This window comes from Myotis nattereri, assembly GCF_964212035.1.
Source record: "Myotis nattereri genome assembly, chromosome: 21".
Classification (NCBI taxonomy): Eukaryota; Metazoa; Chordata; class Mammalia; order Chiroptera; family Vespertilionidae; genus Myotis; species Myotis nattereri.
This window is the reverse complement of record NC_138097.1, coordinates 15,865,495-15,885,114: the sequence shown is the minus strand read 5'-3', so window position 1 is coordinate 15,885,114 and position 19,620 is coordinate 15,865,495. Positions and strand designations below refer to the sequence as shown.

Genomic DNA, 19,620 nt, shown 5'->3' with positions numbered 1-19,620 from the left:
GGTTCTCAGTGACGCGGTTGACGTGGCCCAGCTCACCGCCCGCAGCCTGATCGAGGGCAGTCGGCGCGCTCAGTCCCTGCCTCGGTCCCCCGGGAAGCGGGCGGCACGGGACATTTGATGGCAGCGTGACAGTGAGTTCTGTGCAAAGCGGCGTGTGCGCGTGCGTGTGCGTGTGCGCCGTAAACCGCCTGCACAGGATGCGGCTCCTGACCGGCAGCCTCGTGGGCTGTGGAGCCGCGTGGGTTTGCGCCCTGGGGCTGCCACCTGCCCGCTGCAGAACAGGCATCACTCGGCACCTGCCTCAGGGGCCTGTGAGGTGTGAGCACCTACTGTGTGCCGGCCACACGGTGGCTGAGGGCGGGGGCTGTCCCTGTTCGTTGGGCCCTAGGAGTCGTGCCTGTGCCTGTGGGACAGTGCGCGTCAGACCCAGTCCCAGCCGCCTCGCCCACGGCCCTCCGCCCCGACCGCCTCGGGCCTGCTCTCCGGCTCCTGCTCCGAGGCAGCCTGCCCGTTGCAGAGAAGGCCTGTGCGCAGCCCTGACTCAGTGTTATCTCTCCAGTGTCACGTCGCCGTATTGATAAATTAATCTTACATTGTTGGGCCCGAACGGCCCTGTAATTTTTCTATTGTGCAGCCTAATCGGTCCTGACAGCTGCGGCATTAGTTTACGTTTGTTTGTAATCTGGCTCCCTGGGTTGCCGTCTTAGCCATGGAACCAGACGCCCCCCCCCCCCCCCCCCCCCGCCTCCCTTTCACCCTCCTGGGGCTGCCTCAGAGCCGCTTCCTCCTGCCCGGGACTCCCGTTCAGATGTGCACGTGGGGGCCTGGCGAGCTCCTGGGTGAAGGAGTGAGCGGCTCCAGGATCGGCCGCCGGGGCCCCGGCCTTGCCCCGGGAGGTCATCGGCTCTTTACCTTGTGTATTTACTGTGTTTAAACCTCTCAGGTTTTTCATCTTTATTGATTTTCTCTTATGAATTTGTAATGACAACACAAGACACTTAAGATAAAATATAAGGAAGGGAAGCAAGGACTCGGCTTGTGCACCGTCGCGCGCGCTCTGCCCGGAATGAAGCCGGGAGGACACGCCCCCAGCGCCCAGGGTGGCTATCTCTGTGAGCCGATGATGAGTGGCTTTAATTTTCTTGAGATCTTTTCATTTTTTCCAAACTTCCCACAAGGAGCCCGTGTTACTTACAACTGGGGAAAGAGTCACTGAAATTAATCAGCATTAAGTCCATCAGCAACAGTTGCCTCATTTGTAAAATGAAAAGGTTGGACGCGATCCCCGGCCCTGGCTGTGCCCCAGGAGCGCCTGTGAGAAGCGCCCGTCCCGCGAGTGCGGCCCTGGGGTCCGGGTCGGGCCCAGGAACCAGGTTCCTGCAGGTCCCCCAGGAGCTCCCACTGTGCCTCTAGGGTTCCCATCCCTGACAGGTGGGCCTCTGGGGTCCTCTGCACGGTCATTTCCTACGCATGCGTCGTCTCGGACTGTCCGGTGGGAGCAGGGAGTCCAGGGCCCGACTCCCTCTGGCTTGTTCCTGCTCCAGCTGGGAGGGCGTCGGCAGCTGCATGTGTGGCCGCGAGTAGGAATGGGTGGTCCAGGGAACGGGTGGTCCAGGGGATGGGTGGGCTCCGGGCCCGCCTGGAGAGGGCCGCCCTGCAGCCAGCATTTCCCAATCGCCCTGCGGGGTTGGGCCACTTCCCATCTCTGATCACATCTCATCCTCAGTGACACAGGGGGCTGCTCTCCCCGCTTCTCAGATCCGAGGCACAGAAAAGCCAGGTGCCTGCCCAGCGTCACGCAGCTACGAAGCAGCAGGGCCTGGACTTGAACTGCCACCTGCGCTGCTCATCGCTGGCAGTTTTTATAAAGACATATTTTTATTGATTCAGAGAGGAAGGGAGAGGGAGAGAGACAGAAACATCAATGATGAGAGGGAGTCATTGATCGGCTGCCTCCTGCACGCCCCACACTGGGGGTCAAGCCTGCCACCCTGGGCATCGACCGATAATCGAACCGTGACCTCCTGGTTCATAGGTTGACATTCAACCATTGAGCCACACTGGCTGGGCCGGGTGGCTTTTTTTTTTTCCAGCAGGTGCCACTGAGGGCTGGCCCACGGGTCTCTGAGGTCCCAGTTGTCCCTCTTGGTGGGACAAGCTGGCTTTTATTGGTGGCTTTCCTGTGGCCTCTGCAATCCTGGCTTCTCCTCCCGGCCCCGCCTCCTGTGTCAGGGAGCAGGCAGCACAGCTGTATCCCAGCAGCCGCACAGCTGGCTGGAGGGGACTGAGCTGCGTTTGCTGCCGGTTAAACCGATTTCCAGGGCCCTGTCCCCTTCCCGTTGGTTACTTTGCTTGGATGTTGAGAAGTTGGACTTGGCTAATGGGTGTCGGTCTGTGCCCAGGCACATGGTGTCCGGCCCCCGTGGGCACTGCTGGCTCTCCTCCACCCCTCCTCAGCACATGGTCGATGTTGTTTACATATTTCCACCCACCTGGCTTGTGTCTAAGAGGTCGTCTCCTGTCATTGTTGCTAGGGCCGTTGCTAGGGCCTGCCCTCCAGGCTGTGTTGTGAGAGACCATGTGCGGGTCTCATGCCCCCTTCGGTACTCCTCGTCCTTGCCGCTGGGACATAGAAAGGCCTGGATGGGGCACCGCTGGGTTTAGGTGAGAATGAGGAGGCCCTGGGCACCCTAGCGCCCCTCAGCCCACAGGGTCGATGTGAAATCGAGTCCCCTGTGCCGGGAGCAGACACAGGGCCGATGCTGGTGGGAAGCCATTGAGGCCTGGTGCAGGTGCAGGGCACACAGGCGCAGTCACACATGGCCTGGGGGCACCTCCCAGGGACCCAGGTCCCGCAGCTGTGAGCCTGCGAGGAGGCACGTGGGGCTTGGCTGACAGCTCAGTGGTGGATCTCAGGCTCCTCCTTGCGTGGCCACTACTGACTGCCGCTACACGTCAGCTGCTTAGCAAGACCCGCGCTGATGCTCGGAGCAGGGCTGTCAGCAGGCATGTGGCCGGTCCCGCAGCGGGCATCCAGGCTCAGCAGCACCCAGCAAGGCGCGCCGGTCCCCAGCTGGGAAGAGGCCGAGCCAGGGTTCAAGGCCGGTCTGTCTCCAGCAGCGCCCGTGCAGCGAAGGCCCGTTTACTTCCCCTCGGGCCGTGTTCTGTGGACGCCTCACCCAGGGCATCCCTTCCCCCGAGGCAACCAACCGACAGCAGGTTCCGGCAGCCGCCCCCGCGTGCATTGGGCCTTAGCGCCTCAGTGTCCTGGCTTCTCTCTGGAATTCCCCAGGCCTCTCCTTCCCCACCTTCCATCCCGGCCTCAGCCTGTCTCTGCTGAGAGCTGCCTTTGACCCTCGGGAGTTCTCACCCAGCGGCTCCCTCCCGGCCTCAGCATCGTGGGAGGCAGCATTTACCACTGAGTGTGTGTGTGTGTGTGTGTGTGTGTGTGTGTGTGGTCGGGGGGGGGGGGGGGCTGAGTAAATGACGTGCACGCAGAGTGAAGAACTGAATGAGGGAGACGGGGCGGCCAGGGCAGCGAGCAGCCAGGCTGGTCCCAGTTGTAACGTTGTTGGGTGGGAGGCTGCGCTGACACAGAGGCCGCTGTCAGCCCGCAGCTGTACACGCTTCCCCCCCCAATGCCTTGCGTAAGCCGAAGGCTCTCCCGTCACCAGCAGCGTCACCAGCAGCGTAAAGTATGGCGTCACCCGCCTGCGGGAGGGAAACCAGAGACGGAGGGAGCGAGCTGTTGGAGTGTCGGGGCCACGCTGTCCCGCCCGTTCCTCCTTTGCGCTCCCGCACGTTTGTGTCACGCACTCAGTCGAGCACTGAGAAGCCGTGTGCGGGGGCCGTATACTGTTAGCTTTATCTTACACAGTTGACATGACTGAATTACAGTAAATGGTTCACGATCCATGTTATATAGCTGATTAGAAAGAAAAACACAAAGCCACTCATTTGGAGAACGTTGCGGTCTCTTGCAGAAACAGAATATGTTTTCCACAGCGCGACGTGCACTCTTTTATACCAGGATCCGTGTTACGGATGCCTTTCTGGATTTAATGTTTATCTCCACAAACGACATCATCTGTTTCCCTTTTCACCTCAGCTGCCAGGACACCCACGGCTCAGTTCAGAGCCTGATGTGGGGATTAGTTCCTCTAGGATTCCTGGGAACAGATACTCCTTTGCTCCATTTTAAGAAGAGCCTGCTCATTTACGTACTTACATGTATGTTCTCCCAAATCCTTTAAACATGGGTGGAAGTCTGGGGTATAGACCCCTCAAATTGAAAATAGGTATTCAAACAGTGAGTGTTCATAGCAGCGCCGTTTAAAGTGGCCAGTGGTGGAAGCGACCCAGATGTTCAGCAGCTGTCGGATGGTTAAACAGCATGCGGTATATCTACAATGGGATAGTACTCAGCCACACGAAGAACGACTTTCTGACACATGCTACAACATGGGTGACCCTCAAGCACATTATGCCGGGTGAAGTAAGGCAGACACAGCACATACGTGTGACTCTGTTTACATGAAATGTCCAGATTGGGTAAATGCACAGAGAAAGAAAGATCGGCTGAGGGGGTGACTGCTCGGTGGTTTCTTTTTGGGGCGAGGAGAATGTTTTGGAGGTAGATAGAAGCCGTGCTAAATGCCACTGAATGGTACACTTTCAAGGTTAATTTGAAAGCGATGTGGATTTTATCTCAATAAGAGAAAACATTGCATTGAAATAACAACAGTGAGTGGGATGTACAAACGCACTGGAATAAAAATGAGGTGTTGGGGTCTGCGAAAGCTCTGGCTGCCCCGGCCTCGGGAGGGTGTCCCCCTCCTCGCCCACTGCTCCCTGCGCCTCTTGCAAAGCTGCCTTTCATTGGAGACGGCGCCTGGCCCAGGTGCCCACTCTTCGGTCAAAGGCAAGTCATCGGCCACAGTCTCAGGATGAACTTCACGCTCCATTTGCAAACAAATAACGACACTGGCTGCTGTGAGGGCCGGCCCGCGCTGTCTCATGGACTTGATTGCGATGAACTTAGAGGGATTTCTGGGTCTGGGTCTGATCCTGGGTGTTGGCAAGTCCTTACAGCGACGGCTGTCTGTCCGCGCAGCTCCCGCTCCCGCTGGGTAGTGCCCGCTGCCAGCTCCCTCCGCCACGGGCTGTGACCCTGAGCTTCAGGCCTCCACCACCTCCGCCTTCCATCCCTCTGGCCCCTGGCTTCCTGCTGTTGCTAATCTCTGGGTTGCAGTGTGGTTCCGCTTGGTTTTTCAGCAATTCCAACAGAGCTCTGGTTTGCCCAGCAGTTTCCTCGGTCACGTATAGTGTGTGGGCTCCATTTTCCTGATTGGACGCTGGTACCTCGTCCTGGCTGCTCCCGGGGGGCCTTCCGAAGGGCACCCGCCAGTGACAGATAACATGCATTCAGATTGGCCTGTTCTCTGCGCACACACCTTTCTCATGTCCGCAGCAGGCAGCCGACCCGCCATTCAGGAGCCCAGGCCCTGGCCCCGCACATCCCCTGTGACCAGACACAGGACAGAGTAGGGGTCCCGTAGCGCCAGCCCGGAAGGCCCGCAGGGTCTCACCCAGCCCCTGCCTGAGCGCTTTCCTGCTCGCCACCTGCATGCTGCTTCCGGCAGGACCAGGAGGGCTATCCTCTGCCTTTACGTCTTGGCTTTGGGCCTTGGAGGTTCCGTCTCTCACCTTCGTGCTGAGACCAGGCCCGTGGGACAGGAGGGCCGGGCGGTTGGTAGCCACGCTGAGACAGGGACGCTCACTGGGCGGGACCCTCCGCTCAGGAGGAGCGTGTGCACAGCGCATGCTGAGGAGGGGGCCGCACCAGGGGCAGAGGTGGCCCTGGAGGACTTCTAGGGACAGGTTGGGGCCCGGCTGGCCACACCTTGACAGTGACCATGAATGAGTCGCTTGGCATAAAGGGCACCTTTAGCCTTAACTCCCCCAAACAGCGTGCAGAGGAGGCCGCGAGCGCCGATGGCTGTCGGAAGCACTGACTCGCTCTGGGTCTCCGAGGTTCTGCTGTAGAGAATGAGCCCCCCTCAATGCCTCCGTGAGCCCAGCGCTGACGTCTCTGAGGGACCCCGCCTTGCTCCCTGCAGCCTCCCAGCCCTGCCCGCCCGCCTTCCTCCTCCATCCTGAGGCCTTGCTCTTCTCTGTGGCTTCGTCATGTCCCGCTCGCTGTGCAGGGAGCGCCGGGCGCCACCGATGCGATCTTGTCTCTCTGATAGTCACCTTGACGAATCGCTCTGACACCCTCAGGTTCCAAGGATAATTAGTCCTGCAAAGTCAAGGGCTGCCCCCCCCCCCACCCCCCGTGACCTGGAATGACCCTCCGACAGTGACAGTGGCCTTGGAGCGACTTTCCGGCATTAACTAGAGGCAGAGTCGCAGTGAGGAAATCTACCCGTTTAATAGGGGAAAATATTGCCTCCGTAAGGCTTTACGCAACGCACTTGAGCTTAATGCTCACTTACCAGCTCGCCCCTGGAACTTCCATGTTGAGTGAATTACGTGCTCCAGGCGGGTAGTGATTAAAGAAGTGATAAGTGCTTTATAATTCAGTAAAGGGTGGCCTGGCCATTTCATATTTTCCTCAGGAAATGGGCCACCGAAGGCCAGCGCTCTGGGGCCCTGGGGGCCAGCTGAGCTTAGGCACGGAGCTTGCAGTGTCGGCTCCCTTTCAGGCCAGCTGCTCGGCCTGGACCAGACTCCTCGTGCCCGGACGGTCTCCTCCGAGGCCGCTGGGGAGAACGGGTCTCGCCTGCCTCAGGCTGCTTCTGCTCCTCATCAAAGCTCTCTCTCTCCTGCTTCAAAGGCTGCGACACCTAGTAGGGCTGGAGGCTGTACGATCCACGTGGTTTGGGCCTCATCACTTCAACCACACAAGCGTGGCCTTTTTTTAAAGTTGCATGTCAGAGAGAGGAAGGGAGGGAGAGAGAGAGAGAGAAACATCAGTGATGACAGAGAATCATTGATCGGCTGCCTCCTGCCCACCCTCCACTGGGGATGGAGTTCACAACCCGGGCATGGGCCCTGACTGGGAATCGAACCCTGACCTCCTGGTTCATGGGTTGATGCTCAGCCACCTCCCTACTCCTGACACTGGAGCTCTGGCCCATGGGCCTTGCAAGGCCTCTGGGGTCCTCCCCCCCCCCCCCACACACCCGTTGCTGGGCTCTGCAGTGACTCCCTGATTGGATGTTGAATGGTGTGCCCAGGGCCACATCCCTTCTCTGATACCAAGTTCAAGGTGTCATTGGGGCCTGGCCAGGGCTCTGGGGTGCTCAGGTGGACCGGGGGAAGACCATGCAGGGGTAGAGAGTGTGGCGCGTACTTAACCCAGGGCAGCTGCTCGTATCGGAGATGAGTGAGAGGTGGACAAGACAGATACGGCCCCGGTCGCCATGCATCATCGTTCCAGTGCAGACACTGACGACAAACACGGAATCGAATAATCCAATCAGGCAATTACAGATGGTTAGTCAGGGCTGTGAAGGACAGAAACAGGGCTTGTGCCAGAGCGCAGCTGGAGTGGGGGCTCCCATGGGGTCGTGCAGGCTTCTCTGAGAAGGTGACCTTTGAGTGAGATGGGAGGGATGACAAGAGCTGGGAAGGTGTTTCGTGGACATTCAGGTTGGGAGCAAGTATATATACATCTTCGTTAATCCTCCCCTGAGGGTATTTTTCCATAGATTTTTAGAGAGAGTGGAAGGGAGGAGGAGAGACAGAGAAACAGATGTGAGAGAGACACATCGATTGGTTGCCTCCTGCACATGCCCTGACCAGGGCCGGGATCAAGCTTACAACTGAGGTACGTACGTGCCCTTGACCAGAATCGAACCCGGACCCTTCAGTCTGCAGGCCATTGCTCTAACCACTGAACAACTGGCCAGGGCAAGCCTGGTCTGTTTCAAGGGTAGAACACAGGCCGGTGTGGCCGGGCCCAGAAACCAGGGGAAGGTGCTGGCAGAAGGGCCGAGCCGGACAGCCTGACTCCCCAGTGCGCTGGCCAATCCCAGGTGAATTGCCGTCCTGGAAGTTAGGCCTTCTGTCTGGGGGGGATCTGAGGGCTGTGCCCTGACCTGGTCCCTGTGGGGAGATGGGGCCTCAGCCGCACAGCGCACTGGGCTTGCACACACCTCCCCTGCTCCTGGCACATGCGCTGGACTTGATGAGGACGCCGCGCAGATGCTGCCGGCTCCCATCTCTCCGCTGCACGACCTGATGTTCCTTTCTGCGGCCCCGGGGGTCCCGGATGAGGACGGGCTCGCGTGGTCCTGGCGTGCAGGTGCTGGTGGAGCTGTGGCTCACGCGTGGGCATGCTGGGGCTGTCCACCCAGGGAGGCTCCGGGCATCTCAGCGAGGGAGCGCGGGTGACTGGGCTGGTGCGGTCCGACGTGGCGTCCCCGCTGCCTTGGTGCTCGCGCTCCGCGGGGCTGTTGCTCGGGACGGTTTGTTTACAACTAAACATATCAGATAATTGAAAGCTAATGCTGCTGTCTGGATCACTAGACATAATATGCCTGGATAACAAATCAATGTCCTCATCGCCCCACAAGGCTTCCAAGTCAGATGCACGGCATGTTCTACGTGCGTGCGTGTGCTCTCCGTGGGTGACTGGTCATTTGGGAAGTGGAATTCCAGGCTGCTTTCCCCAGGCACCCACTCCGTCCTTCTGTCCGGGTCTCCATCCCAGAGCAGGATTCAGGGGAGGAGGGGCTGGGCACCTCAGCTCTGATGGGAACGAACAGCCTGGAAAGAAGGGACATCTGTCTGCGGCCTTGCTCCCCGAAGCTCAGCGCTGTGTGTTGGGCGGGCAGAAGCTCATGCACAAAGCCATGTGCGGAGCGCCAGTTCCCACTGCCTCCTGCCAGGGCGCAGCTCCAAGGCCGGCCCGGGGGGCAGCGTGTCAGCGGTGCCACCAGGGCGTGGGGGTGAGGACGCTCCCTCCCAGAAGACATCACTTCTCTGGCACCTCAATCAGAAAGGGGGTGCGAAGTGAGGGCAGACCTACCTACGTGTGTGTGTGTTGGGGGGGGGAGGGGGGTGTATGCGTTTGTGAGAATCTCCTCATATCCCCTTACACCCCTGTTCAGCTCCTCCTCACTCTCACGGAACACAGAATTCCAGCCACAGTAACGGAACCAGCTGTTCACTGCGCGGGTGCTGTGCACCGACCCTGGAGGGAGGGCGCGGGCACCGCCTCCACCGGTCCTCCCAGCGTCTGGGTTTCCCAGGAGGACACAGAGGATAGGAGGGGCTGGAGCCACTGGCCCAGCGGCTTCTCAGTTCAGAGCTGGGGTCTCGTCCAGGTCAGCCCGCCCCCTGGGTGCCCACTCCTCACCTCTGCTCCCAGGGGCTGCAGAGCAGACTGGTTGAGGCACCTTGCAAGGGGGAGGGGCCCTCCAGCAGGTGTTCAAGAGGGTGATGGCCCACAACCTGATAGCAGAGAAAGAGCCAGAACTCCACTGAGCACAGGTGCAGGGAGCATTCGCTTCAGGAATCAGCTCAGGGTGGGGCCGTCTTGGGTGGGGCACACATTCGGGGGACACTGTGTCACAGTTCAGCAAACTAGTTAGGTTGGTTATGGTCACCCAGGATCATCATGAAAATGACGCCCAACCAGCATGGCTGAGTGTCGACCTACGAACCTGGAGGTCACGGTTTGATTCCCGGTCAGGGCACATGCCCGGCTTTCGGGCTCGATCCCCAGGAGGGGGCGTGCAGGAGGCAGCCGATCAATGATTCTCTCTCTCCCTCTCCCTTCCTCTCTGAAATCAATAAAAATATATATAAAAAAAGAAAATGTACATATGCTACCTTCTGCCTGCCCAGCTTAAGAAGTCAAGGAGGTGTATAATGCACTTTAGGGCCGAGAAAGAAACACCAGCAGGAGGCTGAGCACACACAGGCTTTGCACTGAAGGTTAGTTGTCTGGAAAGTCTGGTTACGAGGCAGCTCATGCACAGCAGTGAGACGCGATGGAGGTCGCTGCGACCTGACGGGGGAGGAGGGGCCGAGGTGGAGGGGAGGGACGCTGGGCCTGCCGCCGCGGAGGAAGGGCTTTTCCGTCCCTCCCGAGTCCCCAGGTGACCGGGGACATTCTGTGAGGTGAGGGTGCTGGGCCCTTCCCTGGGCCTTCCCAGCAGCCTCAGGCCCCTGGTGTTTCTACGCGTAGGGCTCAGCCCTGGGCGTTGTGAACAACTGAAACATATCCACATGACATGTTTTTAATTAAAATATGGGTCACACAGTCTGCGCCATCTAATTTTTCTGTGCGTGGAGGTTGCCAATTCATTTCCATGTTGACTCAGGACAAACCGGAGGTAGGAAACTTTGGCACGGAAGCATGGCGCAGTTTATTCTCGCACGAGGGGACGTTGTATTTTCTGTGGACGTGGCCATTAGTACCTCCCTGTGCCCTAGCCCATCCCCCAGGGCTGTGAAGGGTCCCGTGTGGTGTGGGCGTATCTGCCCCAGACCTGAGTGCTGTTCGTGCGACTCCGGGGGAGTGGCCTCCTTTCGGACAGTTTTCCTCTTCCTTCTGGAGGGACAGTGCACACGAGTGGTCCCCTGGCTCCCCGTCCGAAGCTGGGCCCCATGAATGGATGGATGGATGGATGGATGGACGCGCAGCCGCGGGAACGTTGCGATCCGCTTGTGGTTTACATGAGCCGATGGCCCGGCGGATACGGGGACGGGGCTGGCACGGGTCCTCCTCCTCCGGGCCTGCCTTTTCATCAGACGTGGAGCTGGGTCCCCACCCTGCTGGCACCAGGTCAAGTCAGCGGCCGGTGGCTGCAAGCTTCCAAGAGAAGCCTTTGGCCTTGGACTTGGACACCGAGCTGGCCACCTGGTCCACGGCCCCAGCAGATGCCCGTGTGTCTGGCTGCTCAGCAGGGGCCCCGAGAGAATGTGCTACACGGCGGCTCCCGCATACCGTGTCACCGCGGCCCCGAAACGCTTCCCGCGGCCCCGGCCGCTGCCCGCAGCCTTCCTGGCTCTGGCTGCACGTGGCGGCAGATGGCAGGGCCACGGGTGGTGGGCAGGGAGGCGACGCCTGGGGAAGGTGGCTGCCACTTCTCGGGCCTGGGTGTCCTGCGGGGAGCTGTCACCTCCCCGCACTTCGGGGCCACTGATGGGAACGTCGCATCCAAGGAGGGTGTGTGGGCATTGACTCTGCCTGGACTCCTGGGGCATCTTGGGATCGTCACTATCCAAACCCCTGAAAACTGTCTGGCAGGGGTGCCCCGCCCGTGAGGGACCCACTTGGGATTTGCACCCAGGTCTCTCTGGCTTCGAGCCAGCGCCTGTCCGTGGCCCCTCAGCTGACCTGACCCCGCTTTTCCTCCCCAGACACATAGAGAACTGGCGCGGCCTGCACACGCTCAACGCCGTGGACATGGAGCTCTACACGGGCCTGCAGAAGCTGTGAGTGTGTGCCAGGCCCCGGGATGTGGGGAGGCATGGGGAGGGGGGCTGCCCGTCTGCCTCCTGGGCCGGGTGAGGGCACCGCCCACTCAGAGAACTCAGGGGCTTGAAAGGCCGGCCCCTCACGCTCCCACATTGCACTGGGCCTGCAGGACATCTCACCTGTGGCTCAGGTGTCAAGGCAGGACCCTCTGCGGGACTAAGGAGCCCCCTGGAGCATGAAGTTCCCCGACCTCCTCCTCGGGACTTCAGTGCTGGCGGCTGGGGGGACTCGGGGTGGGGAGGAGGCCCCAAGGGGGAGCCCCGTTCTCAGGCACCTGCTGTCGGTGTAGGACAGCTGCCAGCACTGCCCACCCACATCCCAAGCCATCCCCCAGGTCCCGTGCGGTGTGAGACCAGATATTCCTCACTTGACACCCCCCACTGGGTATCATCGGTGCCCCGTGGAGCCCAGTGGTTCCGATGATGAAGAAGAGAATTCACTTCAGTGGGGCGGCTGCCGGTCCAGGCTTGGCCTGGCCTCCTGTCGCCCTCAGCCCGCAGCGGGTGTCCCTCTGTCCCCTGAGCTCTGCTGACCCTCTCTCCCCCTCCAGGACCATCAAGAACTCAGGACTCCGGAGCATCCAGCCCAGAGCCTTTGCCAAGAACCCCCACCTGCGCTACATGTGAGTAGAGCGGGGTCCTGGCCCCTCGAGCCCCTGCGGTGGGACGCGCCTGAGGTGCATGCTTTGCAGCTGGAGGCATGGCCACGGCCAGAGGGGGCCTGGGGCCAGATGTTCCGGGTGTTTATTTTATAGGGGATCTGAGGTTCACTGCAGAACATGCCAGGGGACGCGCTTCTGACCTCTGACAAGTCTCCCTTTTCATACTGAGCCACACAAAGGCCACAGAGCTGGTGCCTGCAGCGTGCCCGGTGGGGACAGAGCCTGCAGCACGCCCGGTGGGGACAGTGCAGGTGCAGGTAGGGACCACGTGTCCCTTCTAAGGGAGCCACTAAGCTCCCAGCTGATGGCTGCGCCTGGAGGCGGGACTTCCTGCTGGGTGTGGAGGCGGGGCTTCTTGCTGACAGATGTGCTGATTTTTATTTTATTTTCCCAAGAAGAGCTGGAGGTCTAGTAAAACCTCTGTTTAAACTCTGGCAACTAAAAGTAAAATCACTCCACCCCATGGGCCACCCAAGTCTGCGGTGGGCAGATGCCATGTGGGTGCCAGGGTCATCGCAGGAGAGGAGCCCTCATCACGGGTGGGAGGGGGGAGCTCTGTCCCTGATGGGGCGGTGGCTGGCTGCTCATGCCCTCAGGCCTTCTAACAGTGTGTCACCTGCGCTCTCAGGAATCGGGAGGGCTTTGGGGGCTCTCGGGAATCGGGAGGGCTTTGGGGCCTGCCACGTTCCCAGGGGCCACAGAAGAGGAAGCCGGGCTGCATCCGGGTAACGGGTACCTCTGAAGTCGGTTGTACCGGACGCCTTTGACTTACCCTGAGGTCCCAGACAGTGACCCACCGTTTCTTTAGGGATGATCTGCCCTCTGCTGGGTGGCGAGTGACAGGCTGGTGGGCTTTGCGAGGTCCCCAGGCTCTGGGGTCAGGGTGTCTGCTGGGACTCGGTACCGATGGGCCTGGGAAGTCTGCCCGACCCTGGGCCCTGTTTTCTCCTGGACCGTGTCTACCAACACTGTTGACCTTGGGTTGTCCGCCGGGTCCTCCAGCCCCACCTCTGCAGCGGGCTCAGCCCTTCCTGTCGGGGTGTGTTCCCTCTGGCCTGGCTCACACACCGGCTGGGTCTCCAGTCTGGGTTTGCCTGAAGTAATGTCGACGAACTGCACTCAAATGGGGGTATTTCCTTTCACCTGTAGAGCACGTCATGGTTCCCACTGTGCTTTCTCCTACATGATCTCATTTAATGCCGGTAGGATCCTGGGTGGAGGAGTGTGGTGCAGCCTCATGTACAGCCCTGGAGCCCTGGCTTGTAAGGAGCAGAAGTAGGTTGCCACCAAGTCCTCTGATTGCCTTCCCAGGGGTCTTTCTGCTCTTCCTCCTGGGCCAGAAGGGGAAGCATTTTTCCAAAAAGTGACTAAGACATTTAGAAAATTGTGTTAAAAAAGGCTGGCATCAGAAGACAGGAGGGGAAGGCTCACATTGGGTAGGACTTCACTGGGTGCCAGGACTGTGCTGGTGCTTTTGCAAAGTCAGCCCCACTCCTCGCGGGAACTGAGGGTCGGGTTCTGCTATGCCCATTTCAGAGATGAGAATGTCGGGGCTTGGAAGTCATCACTGGCTTCCCTCAAGGTTGAATAGCTGTTAGTGGAACAGCCAGGACTTGGCCTCTAGGCATGTTTTGTCTCTCTCTCTAGTTTCACAGTAAGAAGTCTTCTTGTGAGGAGAGAGAGCAAGAGAGAGAGCGAGAGCGAGAGCGAGAGCGAGAGAGAGAGAGAGAGAGAGAGGAGATTTCCCAGGGGATTTGGCGCCAGCCGTCCTCAGACAGCTCTGTTGAGACAGCGGGTTTCCTTTCTTTCCTATTCAGGTCAAACGCTGTAGCCAGTCGCATTGCAGCCCGAATATCTCTATTATAGGAGCTTTCTGAGCATTAGCCTCTGGCCCACTTACTTCCAAGAATATGTAACGTAAGAGTCCAGCAGCCGGAATAATTCTCTCGTCCCTCGGCGTTGTGGTGCCAGACCGCCCTCGTGTTCAGGTTCTTGTTTCCCCTGAAGAAGCTGTGGGTGCCTTGTTAGCCGTTTCTCTGTCCTGGGCAGGCGTGACCTTGATCTTCAGCTGTGGGCGTGTGACGGGTGAGGAGGGGAGGGTGTCCTGATTTCGGCACCATTAAGTCAGCGACACTGGGCGGAGGGAGGGAAGGGGCGGGAGTGCCAGCCTTTTCGGGACATGAAGGCGACAGTTTCCCCTCAGGTTCCCGGGATGGAGACACAGCGAGACTGATTGATTGCGTGTTGTAAATCACTCACCTCTTTTCTCCTTGAAATACCCCCAGCCTGGGCCCCAGGACAGTGTACAGTGGCTACGTCAGTAGGCGTTTGCGTCCTCTGCCCCTTGCCTCTGAGAGGGATTGTCCCCCGGCGCACTGGTCGCCTCACGGCTTCCCCTCGCGCCCTCATCTGCTCCCGGTGGAGGACACAGCCATCGAACTCTGTGCAGCTCCCAGGCAGGAGCGTGGGCTCTGAGCTGGAAAGGCCCGGGTTCAAATCCTGCATCTTCCGTGTCCTGCTGCGTGACCCTGGGAAGCTGCTGACGGTCATGAGTCTGAGGGGATTGTGTACCCTCAACCAGGACGGCCATTAGGAAGTGCTGACGACAGTGATGACCTCGTGGCCGCCCATTGGCCTCTGATTTCATAGATGAAGCTGGAAGGGGCTCAGAGCCAGCCCCCCAAGTGCATATCGCGTCCCTGCCCCCACCCCGCCCGCCCTTTAGACTCCTAGTAAACTTCCCTCTTGACAGCGAAAATGTCAGGCTCAATGTGGCCCAAACAAGCCTCGATTCAAGGTCACGTCCTCACTGCAGCCTGTGTTCCCTTAGGGTTTCTTGTTAACCCTTTACCTGCCCCCTCCCCCACACTGTGTAATTCATCCGGTCCCTGAGAGAAGTTGCGCCCATCTCTCCCCTTGCCCGCCCTGCTGCCGTCTTGGTTTGCGTCAGTGTCCTCTCTGCTGGCCCCATGGTGACGGCCCCCCGGGGGCTTTCTTCCCTCCACTTTTGTCCCTTCCATTCATCCTGGCACAGTTGCCAGAGCGATATTTAAATACATAAGTTCAGTCGTGCCTCTCTGCCGCGTACAGCCCTCTAACTGTCCTGCTTTCCTTATGATGGAAGCCACGCCCTCCGCATGGCCACAGGAGGCAGCTGACGTGCCTGGTTCCCCTCCTGCCTCCGCCCCTGGCTCCCAGCTGGGCCGGGGCCCTCTCTCAGCCCCTCAGCCCCTTGCAGGTGGTTGGCGCTTTCTCATCCTTCACTCTGATGCCACCTTCTGAGCGAGACCCTCTGCCCACCCAGTCTTCGTGGCGCTTCTCCTTCCGCTCCTGTCGCTCTCCATCACCTGGTGTGGCTTCATCGCTCCCCCAGGCCTTATTCCTGTGGACTGGCTGCCAGCATCTCGCAGTCACTTCATTGTTCGCACTCTGTCCCCCCGGAGGAGGTAACTCCCATAGAGCAGACCCATGTGATGGTCACCGCTCTAGCTCCAGCGCCCAGAAAGACGCCCGGCTCAGGGCGCACAGTCCAGAGCGATTGGCTGAGTGTACGGGGACTCTAGTCTAAGGTGGCCGTTCTGTAGGTGGCAGGATGGATGTCCAGGGTGGAGAGCTATTCTGACCAAGATCTCACGGGTAAGAGCGGGGCCGGGTCTCAAACTCAGGTCTCAGCACTGTTTTTTTTAAAATCCTCATTTAAGGATATGTTTTCATTGATTATTTATAGAGAGAAAAAGGGAGAGAAAGAGAGAGAGAAACATTGATGTAAAAGATAGAAGTGGATCAGTTGCCTCCCGTATACACACACCCTGACCGGGACTCGAACCTGTTACCTTTGATGTACGCGATGCTCCAGCCAACGGAGCCGCCCAGCCAGGGCGGTGCTGTCTGTTGGACATTCCTTCCATGTCACCCCTTTTTTTGGGCCACGTCTAGCCAAGCTCCTCAGACTTCCGGGGAGGGCAGGAAGGCGCAGTCCGGTTTGAATGAAAGGATGTATTGGCAAGTATCCTATGCCCAGCATTGACATACAGCACTGATGCGATAGCACGGCAAATGGGACGGTCATGTGGCAGCATCACTCTGCTGAAATGTCACGTGAGAATGTGCAGCAGAGGCACCTGGTCTCCCGGAGCCTTCTGCTCGCATCGCTCCACCTGCTCATCAGACCCGGTTGGTGCCCGCGCTGTGGCCTCTGACGACACCCATCAGCCACTGTGCTGGCTGGGCTGGGGCGTTAAGAGCGTGTGCTCTGGAACACGCTGCCCGAGTTTAAATTCTGGCTCTGCCACCTCCCTGTGCATCCTGGGCGACTTACTTGACGTGTCTGCATATCTGAGCCTTGATGTTCTCCTTTGGAAAGTGGGATAATCTGGTCGTCAGCCGGGTTAAGTAGCTGATGCTGTGAGCCGTTGAGAAGAATGCCTGGCCCACAAGAGCCCGATGTGTGTTAGTTGTTGTTGCTGTTTTGTTATTTTTTTTTTTTAAAAAATACTTTTTATTGATGTCAGAGAGGAAGAGAGAGAGAGAGAGAGACAGAAACATCCATGATGAGGGAGAATCATGGATCGGCTGCCGCCTGCACGCCCCCTACTAGGGATGGAGCCTGCAATCCGGGCCTGTGTCCTGACCGGGAATGGAACCCTGACCTCCGGGTTCATGGGTCGACGCTCACCTAGTGAGCCACACCGGCCAGGCATGGCCTGAACGTTACAGTTTGGTTATGCTCTTGTCAGCCTTGCCTTCCAGAAACTCTTTCTAATGCCGAGTAAGCAGCGTGGCCCCGGCTGCGTCTCCTGGCCGTGGAGGTGGAGGTAGACACGTGCCTGTATTCTCCAGCTTCGTTTATGCTCAGTCGGTTTTCTGTTCTCCCCCCCTGCCCTGAGGCTTCATTGCTTCCCATTTGTCCACACCTTCTTCTCATTGTTCTTGTTAGGGACAGTCTAGAAAGCCAGATCAGTCCCCGGCTATTTTGGATCATCATTAATGTCCGTCCCTCTCCGTTCCTTAGCAGGCTGGCAGCCTCCGTCTCCCCCTTGTTCCTTCCTGATGGATTATGTCTCTCTCATTCCCCACTTAACCCCTGTGCCTCTTGGGGGTGCTGGCCTTGGTCCTGAGGGACCACCCGTCACCATGTTCTGGGATGGAGGACAGAGGTGATTACAGTGTGACAGGTACCATGAGAGGACACCTGGTCCTCTTGTCTTTCCCACATTGGTGCACCCAGCTGTGCCCCAGGGGGCAGGCGGCTCACCCCCACCCCCAGGCGGCCGTGGGGCTCTGAGTGACAGCTGTCCATCTTCAATCAGCAGCCGATGCCCAGGCCCTCATGGGTGGTGCTCGCACAGAAAAGAAAACAAATTAAGGCCTTGTAATTATTGCAGTCGGGCTTGTTCTTAAATACAGCTTAAGCGGCCGGGCTCCGTTTAGAATATTAATAATCGCATTCCCAGCCCGGATCCCCAGCAATGCTCTCTCTTCCCTCTCTTCCCCTCCCTCCCTCCGCTCTTCCTCCTGGTCCCCTGTCCCTCTCTTGGTGTAGTCTCTGCTCAGACCTCAGGTGAACGCTCGCTGTGACCGGACTTACTTTTCAGAGATCGTCAGTGGCAGTTGTCACGTGGTTTCATCCCTGGGGCTGTGCTAGGGTGTTCTTGCCCTGCCCGCTCCCCTGACTTGGTTGAGCACTGAGAGAGAGGCACAGTGTTGAACTACTGGAGTCAGGCAGGCGGGCCCTTTCCCAGCGGGATGGCTGAGCAACTGTGAGACTCACGGCGTCCCACCTCTGAGCTGGGTCTCTCCTGTGGCGAGAAAACCACCTCCCTCTGAGGCTGCTTTGGGTCTTGGCTGAGATACAGCATGTGAAGGCCCGGCACACGGCGGGCTCTTTACGCAGATGTGGTCTGGTCCCTTCTGTAGTGCGGGGTCACATCAGAATTTTAGGGAGTTTCTTTTTTTAAAAAAAATACATTTTTATTGAGGAAGGAGAGAGAGAGATAGAAACATCAATGATGAGACAGAATCATGCATCAGCTGCCTCCTGCACGCCCCCTACTGGAGATGGAGCCTGCAACCCAGGCCTCTGCCCTGACCGGGAATCGAACCGTGACTTCCTGGTTCATAGGTCAACCCTCAGGTACTTGCCACGCCTGCCAGGTGAGGGAGTTCCTTATTCTTGTGGTCCTGACGTCTCTTTCACTGATGTGCCTAGGACATGCCGGGCACCTGTTAGGCCCCCTGAGCACCTCTGAGATGAGTGCATGTGTCTCTTTGGACATAGGATGGCGTGGTCACCGTGAGGTGTGCAGCTGTGGGAGTCCACTGACCTTTCCCTCTTATGAGTAACGACCAGCGCCCTGGGGATTCAGCACCATGGCCAGAGCTCGGGGAGCGCCCTGGGCAGGTGGGCTGTGAACAGCTCCCTGGAGAGAGGTGCCCAGGCTCTGGCCTCCCCTTACCTTCTCTCCAGCATCACTGGCACTGCCGGTGGCTGCCCTATGTCCTTCAGTGCAGGGGGCATGCTAGACGAGCTGAGGACAGTGGCGGACAGGAGCCTGCTTTCTGCCTGCCCGCCCCGTGGGAGCCAGGTACAGCCAGGGAGAGGATGTGAGAAAGGCCTGCTCCTCCGGCCCTGTCCTCCCAGGCCCAGTGCACAGGGAGTGAGGGCTGTGGTTTATGACCTCGGTCGCCCCGGATGGGGACGGTGAGGGCCTCGGGGCTGGGAAGGGACCTGCTGGAGCGACATTCTTTCCTCCAGGCAGAGCTCTCAGGGCCTGCCGTCCAGGGCTCGCTCTGCCCATTGCTCTACCCGTTCTGCTCCTGCTGTCCCTCTGCCCGTAGCCAGTGGCTTTGTCACGTGCTTTCTCGCAGGAACAGTCAGAGGGGGACAAACTGGGAGGGGCACCGCAGCCCTGGTGGGTTGTTCTCCACGCCACTGTGCCGCCTTCCTTCCCGGAAAGCTTCCCTCCGCGTGTGCAAAACAGAGTCCCAGCCGGATTTCCGGACACCTGGCCTGTGTGTGTTGCATGTGCGTGTGCATGTGTGTGCACCCATACTAGTGAGCTAAGCGTGTGGATTCTGGAATCAGACACAGTGATTCAGGCCCTATTTTACCATTACCAGCTTCATGACCTTGAACTAGTTGCCTGACCTCTAAGCCTCAGAGTCTTTATCTTTAAACTGAGAACAAATCATAACAAGAACATGAGCCATAAAAGGTTGTTGGGGAAATTCAGGGGCCTAATACCTTTAAAGCATATAGTGATTAGTTCCTAACAGGCACTCGTAAGTGATATTTCCCAGAAAATTACTTCTGTATCCCAATTTTCTTCACACGATTGTCATTAATGATTCTGAAAAAAGTCCCCATAGCAGGCGAAGATGATTAGCAAGTTAATTAATTGTTTGCACTTGTATTCAAAGCTCCAGGTTTTAAATTAAGTTGAGGTCAGCCACGGTCATGCTGGTA

General features: G+C 58.6%; 1 protein-coding gene across 4 annotated transcripts in view; it reads left to right on the top strand.

The window, feature by feature from the left end:
- Positions 1–19,620, top strand: part of NTRK3 (neurotrophic receptor tyrosine kinase 3) — a 212,523-nt gene that overhangs the window by 21,927 nt on the left and 170,976 nt on the right. For all 4 annotated transcript variants that reach the window (XM_081114823.1, XM_081114822.1, XM_081114821.1 and 1 more), the window contains exons 3-4: positions 11,377–11,451; positions 12,045–12,116. In XM_081114823.1, the coding sequence (XP_080970949.1) occupies positions 11,377–11,451; positions 12,045–12,116 (147 nt within the window). The remainder of the gene's footprint in view (positions 1–11,376; positions 11,452–12,044; positions 12,117–19,620) is intronic.